Source organism: Bidens hawaiensis, unplaced genomic scaffold (genome assembly GCF_021521415.1).
Source record: "Bidens hawaiensis isolate Kalapana, Puna unplaced genomic scaffold, B.hawaiensis_p1.1 tig00012684_1, whole genome shotgun sequence".
Lineage (NCBI taxonomy): Eukaryota > Viridiplantae > Streptophyta > Magnoliopsida > Asterales > Asteraceae > Bidens > Bidens hawaiensis.
The window spans coordinates 114,767-121,664 of NW_027492049.1; the positions used below are offsets into that span (position 1 = coordinate 114,767).

The window sequence follows — 6,898 nt, forward strand, 5'->3', positions numbered from 1 at the left end:
TAGCATTGAATTATTAATTAACCTTTACAAAAGTCACCCTAAACAATATAGGAAAACATAAAGTAAAAAAGCAAAAATTTTAACATAGGTTTCCCTGTGTCAATAGACAAATCCCGGGAATACTTGGTTTAGCAGGACCAATCAAAACTTGTAAACTGTATGCACATTGCTAACCCATGAAACCTAGACCTCTAAAATGTTCATGCCAATATTAATTCTTCTAGACAGGCGGCAAGCTGACTAAAAGATGACCGTTCACCACACTGCAATATAAATATTGCAAATGTTGATTACTAACAAAAAAACAAAAACAATTTAACCCGTTAACCGGACAGTTTTACCTTTTAATATAGTAGTAACAGAAGTCAGCTAAGATAAACGTTTGAATCGCTTCCGCTAACAAGACTGCTGGCAACCAAAAGAAGTAGCCATTTCCCAACAAGAACAGATATGCTCCAGCTGATTCATACACTTGAATGATCCAGTGAGCACATCCCAAAAATCTCGCAACTCCGAGTGCAAACACATAATGAGCCGTAAATGGTTCAATCATCTACATTTTGCAATATTTTTGTAAATAATTTACCTTTTTAATTATATATATATATTATGAATTCAAAACCTTTGTTTTCTGCATCATAGTTAGCTGTGGAAGCACCGAAATTGCTTCCAAATATACACAGAATGCCCACATCACCTTGCTCAAATAACAATGGTACGTACGCGGGTTGATAAATAGAGCAAGAACCAAACACGGCGCCACCTGTAGATTGAATAATATTAATATAAACATTCGACCTGTTTAACCTGATTAGTTTTTAATTATTTCTTTTTGAATTTACACGCGATTACCAAATAATGCATGGGCATATTCTCTAGATTTTCATTATAGGTAGATTGCAGCTTGTATCGCATCATGTAAACGACCCAAAGAGTAGCGACCAAAGTCGCAAAGTCAAGAACCGTATGAATGTCGTTTTCCATCATTAAGCTACAACTCAATCTTACGGCTAGAAAGATTGCTGTGAGTTCTTGTGTTTGTAATGAAAGGCCTGCCAAGTGCCAATGCACAAAATAACCGTGAGTTAATATAGCTACAGATAAAATACACAAACATCAAATACGAAACACAAACACAAACACATATGATTAATACACATACCAGAGCATGTCTTTAAGGTGTTTAGCTTGTAAATGAGAACGACGATACCGGTGGCATGAACAAATTCGGATGCAACAAAAAACTGAGTAGCGTCTTTGGCAAGAAGTCTAAGCGCGATGAGGGAAGATAACACGCATGTAACGGCCAAAAAGATCTTCACCTTCACCGATTGCTTACGAACCCAAATGAAGAGCTTGTTAACAACCGAACCCCTTCTACGACCCATGATCTATCAACCGTACCTCCTTCTTCGTCTCCTCCTTCAACCAGCAAGCAACCCTAGCGCTAGTTTTCCTCGCCGGAGGAGGAGAGAGGTCAGAGACGATGATCAAGGGAGAAAAAACGTACCAATGAAGTTGGCTGGCGTTTTTGGGTGTATATTATTAATTAATATTGCCGCACAATTTGGAAACACAAGAGATGCATGCATGGGTTATTTATACGAGCTTTTTGTTACTCCGAATTGATTGGCTAGCATTTCTAGGGGAAGAAAACGAGTGGAAATTAGTTGTTTCCATAATACTATTGGCCAGAAATGTAACCCTTTTTTACGGGAGAATGTGTTACTTTTTATGGATGAAAATTACGGATAAAAAGAAAGAAGAAAAACAATTTTTTTTATCTTTTTATAAGTGATCCCATCATTTAGGGTGAATGTATCTTTTTATAAGTGATCCCATCACTTAAGGTGAGAGTAGAACCAACATGGGGGTGGTGGTTTACAGGAATGGGTGGCGTGTTTGCTACATTTACATAGTGTTGCCTCATCTTACTAACCAACACTGATTCATGTTAAAAACATCAATTTTTTATCTTGAATTCACGTAAAATCATGTAACCAAATATATAAACACGGGTTTGATTAGTGAAAATAAGTTAACATGTTGAAACGCTGAAAATGAAGGAAATCGTCCCAAAACCAGGGCCGTCCCTAAGAACGCGCGGATAATCATAAATTTTGTGTGATACAAAAAAGGAGCCCTTATGTGAACTTTTATATATATTTATATACACAAAATTGTGAAGTTGTTAACCTATAAATTCAAATAATCAAGTAATTATAGTTACCTAAATACCCAATTTTAGGTTTTGTAATCATAATTTTCTAAATATCTAATCAAATAATTTCAACTTTTAGTTTTGCAATGCATAATTTTAAACGACAAAATATAATTTCAAATTATAATTTACTCGTGAACCAAATATAAACTAAAAAGTAAAAGTTTATACGAGCAACGAAACCATGATCGAGCTGATTATTTGAAATAAAACCCTATAATTTGAAATTGTTGAACAACTTCACGTTTATAATTTGGTTTGAACTTCAGTTCACCATTTCTAGTTGCGGTGGGCTTTGAAAGGGGAAGTGGGCTTTTAACTGGGTTTAAATTTTAAAATGCATATGATACTTAAAAATTGTGGCCCCTGGTTTTTATGGGCCTTGTGCAGTGTAGTGGTGGATCCAAAATTTTTTATAGTAGGTTCACTGTTTTTAGGTGCCTCGAATTCATAGGATTGGGCATAAAAATTTTTGGCTCGATTCAATGGTTTGGGTCGGGTAAAGTTAATCACATAATAAAAATACGATACAGTAATAAAAAAAACGTTTCCATTAAAAAACAACGGATAATCCGCATGCCTTTGCCATTGGTGTAACTATACGAGTGGGCTAATGACCGCGTTTTTTCCTACGGTTAAAAGTACGCTTAAATTTCATCTTAATTTCACAAGTCATCAATAGATAAAGTTTCATAAACATAAATACAAATGCTACAATTGCATACACCTTTACACTTAGAACAATCCTATTTGTTTAATTAGGCCACATCTTCATCTGTTTCCCCATATCTAGATATATATATGAATCATATGCATCGGTAAATAAATTATTAAACCAAGAATTTAGTCCTAAATATTTAAAAAAAAACAATGCATTAGCACAATTACACAGCACAGGAAAGCTAACATGGAGGCATATGCAACAATACGACGGTACATGGCTTAGCCTTTGCTTGAATCTTGCAGTTAATGTATATAGCATAGGCATTCTGTTGTATGGTGGAGGTTGCGATGGAGAGTGTGGGCTATAGAGTGAAAAAAGAAACCCTAAATATGTTTTGAATAAAAAATATTAGAAAATATAAAGCAAGAGAGAATCGAATCCAGGTATCTTCAACTATAAAGTAGAGACTTAACCACTAGAGTATTTATTCAATTTGTGTACAAGTTCACTCTATATTTTATATGTGGGTTCACTCCAGTCTTTTTATATGGACGTTCAACTAAAAATCCAAAAGTCAGTGGGTTCCTGTGAATCCAGTGAACCCACACTAGATCCGCCCATGTGCAGGTGCACACGCTGCACAGGCTAAAAGCCGGCACTGCCCATAATAGAGTTGTACAAAAAAACCGGTTTGGAACCGGTTTTATGCAAACTGGACCGGATCTATTTGACAATAAAATTGGTTTAAGCCAAACCGGCTTCCAAACCGACAGTTCCAGGACAGGTTCCCTTAAAGATCTACCAGACCGGTTTTAAAACCAAACCGGTTTGAGAAAGCCGGTTCTCAACCGGACCGAACCGACCTGGACCAGACCAGACCAGACCAGACTATCTTATTTCTAAACTGGTTTATGAACCGAACCAGTTTGAGTCAACCAGTTTTTGACTGGTCATTGACCAAACCTGTCTGTTTATAAACTGGTTCGGTTTGGGTATAAAACTGGTTTTTTATACCTCTAGCGCAGAACACAACACAGAGGGGTTGATAACCAGGTCACTTCATTAGGGGTGTAGGTCCCGAAACCGGATCCGACAACGAACAACTTTTTTCTTGATAAGTGCTCGAGACGGGTGAGGTATAAACAAACGATCGAACATATAATGTAAAGATATGATAAGGGTAAACGATCTCGTAACCGGTACAAAAGATTCATAATATTAAGACGAACCGATCCCACCCAAGGTGAGCTCCCCTTGGGTGGTTGTTTACACCATCAAAACACGCACATACATATGACAACATGTAACATATATATAGCAAAATAAAAACATAATCTAGAAGCTTTCTTCCCTTCGAAGCTAAACGCGTGCCCGAAGTTCTCGTCTCGTGTCTGGATTTCTCGCCGACATTAATTATTATCTTGACCGTGAATAAATAATGGGTTTCGTAATTTGATATCGCAAGTCACAAATATTGGCCTTACAATCACCCAGTTGACTTGTGATCTTAAAACTTTGTCTCACCGTGTCTCGTATCTTCACAAATCACCCGATAAATCGATGCCTCTTCATTTCAATTCACCCCCTCAAGATATGATCCACCTATATTTAATCTTGAAGTAGTTCTCGCTTCTTTGGATCTTAAGTTGTATGTAGGCATGAGATGAGCTCGAATATCCAAAAATCGATCTCGAATTACTGGATTCAATGATCAAATGAACAAAACTTATTAATTCGTTCGAAGTTCACCTTTCGGATCCAACTTCTCGAACGCCTTAGAAACAACAAGCTTTGAACACGGTTAAACAAGACAAAACCCGAACAAATTTTGACTTACTTCAGATTTGGTCAACAACAAAACATCATCAACAAAAATAATCTCAACCATCTTGAGCCTAAAAATATATCCAACCAAGAAATAACCCAGCTGGTTCATGTTCTAATTTCAAATAATAATGTATAATAAACCACCAGCTCAAAAATCTCAAACTAATTAGATTAATGCAAGCCCAATTTAAATTTAATAGCCCAAAACTCATATGCATAATCATGTGGATTAGGCCCATGAAGCAAAATTACTTACACCGTAATACCTGGCAGTGTAGCAATTTCCCAACATCAACATGATAGACCACGTTTGTGACCTAGCCGCCACTCACCCTTGCCGGAAAAAATTCACCGAAAAGATATCCCGGTTCTCAACCACCGTCACTCTTTACACATCCATCCACCGTCCCCTCATTTCCACTAATGGACCGCCGGAAAACCACTTTCACCATCCTTATTTCCATTTTTTTCACCCTCACCACCGCCGTATCCGACTAACACGGCTTTTCGTACCTCGAACCAACATGTTACCAAACCACCAACTCCTTTGAAACCTTAAGAAACAGAACCAAACCCCTTGTTTTCCCTGTCCAAAGATTCCAACCTTCTGAATCATGTAGAATCTGGACGGCGGCGTGCTTCGAGGAGTTTTTAGTGGCGGCTAAACGGCCGGAGAACGTACGGTGGTTGAAGTCCCTGAGAAGAAGAATACATGAACACCCTGAGCGGTTTCCGTTCGCCACCATTAATAAAGCTCTGACGACCACCGCAAGCTGCCGCTGCCGCATCTCAGCCTCTGGCTCACACATTACTGAAATACCGACCTCCTTGAACAAGCAGAGATAACCGACACTCATGTCGGAGTTTGATTTTTACATCTTCAACCTCGGAATCGTCGCCGGGAAGGACTGGATTTTCGGCGTATGGCGGAACGGTTCTCGAGACGCCCGGATCTTGCACTTGTAGATCCCGAACATCCGGATCTACAAGGAGAAGCTTCAAACACGCTTATTTCCCACTTTATTTTCAAGATCTTCAAACTTTATTTTCAAACTTCAACAGGTCTTTAAGGTCTCGGTTCGGGTAATCGCGGAAATAGAACCGGAATATCAAGAGCAAAGTTGAATCATTTGATTCGACCCGCTCTGATACCAATTGTAGGTCCCGAAACCGGATCCGACAACGAACGGCTTTGTTCTTGATAAGTGCTCGAGATGGGTGCGGTATATACAAACGATCGAACATATAATGTAAAGATATGATAAGGGTAAACGATCTCGTAACCGGTACAAAAGATTCATAATATTCAGACGAACCGATCCCACCCAAGGTGAGCTCCCCTTGGGTGGTTGTTTACACCATCAAAACACACACATACATATGACAACATGTAACATATATATAGCAAAATAAAAACATAATCTAGAAGCTTTCTTCCTTTTGAAGCTAAACGCGCGCCCGAAGTTCTTGTCTCGTGTCCGGATTTCTCGCCGACATTAGTTATTATCTTGACCGTGAATAAATAATGGGTTTCGTAATTTGATATTGCAAGTCACAAATATTGGCCTTACAAGGGGAACACTATAACTTAAAGAAAAAAAAATTTCTCAAACATTTTTTCTTGTTCAAAATTCACAACTTAACTTTGGGACGTAGATCACAGAAACTAGATGATAACTCATGATGTAGTGTTTTTTAAGATGAAGCGCAAAAAAGAGGCCAGTGAGGGAGTCACTGTTTGAATCATATTTTCTTATATAAGGGCCTGCAATGTGTTGTTATGTGGCTAATGTAACATTATGCTTTTATGATTAAATAATGAAAGACCGGTAGTTAATAAATTGTGTGTTATTATTTAATTATGTGGAATAATAATTAGTTGAGTGTTGGCTTGGATGATAAAAGATGGACTTGGGAATGGTTACGGGCCTAAGGTCCATGGGCTTGGAGTATTTAAACTGCTAACCCTCCCTTATAAAACCCTAATCATTTCTCATTCTTCATCTCCCGCTTCCTTTTCACACACTCATATCACACACAAACCCTCTTTCATCTCATATTCATCCTAGATCCAAATAACCTAGGGAATTCTTGTTCAAGAACCATCAAGCAACAGATCCACAACTAGTTTCACGTGAGGTTCAAGATCTAAACCTAACCATGTTCTAAAAAGGTATGCTGTAGGT

The 6,898-nt window shown here is 38.0% G+C and overlaps 1 protein-coding gene across 1 annotated transcript; it reads right to left on the reverse strand.

The window, feature by feature from the left end:
• Positions 1-214: 214 nt before the first annotated feature.
• On the reverse strand, positions 215-1,388 carry LOC143541864 (uncharacterized). Its single transcript, XM_077034567.1, has 5 exons — positions 1,163-1,388; positions 853-1,052; positions 623-763; positions 342-553; positions 215-263 (listed from the first exon to the last, which is right to left on the reverse strand). The coding sequence occupies exons 1-5, from the start codon at positions 1,386-1,388 to the stop codon at positions 221-223; spliced, it is 822 nt and encodes a 273-aa protein (XP_076890682.1). The 3' UTR covers positions 215-220.
• Between the last annotated feature and the right edge of the window lie 5,510 nt (positions 1,389-6,898).

What these genes read in the sequence shown, in the direction of transcription:
- LOC143541864 (XM_077034567.1), bottom strand. Translation starts at nt 1,388, where the DNA reads ATGGGTCGTAGAAGGGGTTCGGTTGTTAACAAGCTCTTCATTTGGGTT. An exon ending in CTATGATGCAGAAAACAAAG is followed by an intron (nt 554 to 622) that starts GTTTTGAATTCA and finishes TGCAAAATGTAG; the next exon opens with ATGATTGAACCATTTACGGC. An exon ending in TGTTACTACTATATTAAAAG is followed by an intron (nt 264 to 341) that starts GTAAAACTGTCC and finishes TTTATATTGCAG; the next exon opens with TGTGGTGAACGGTCATCTTT.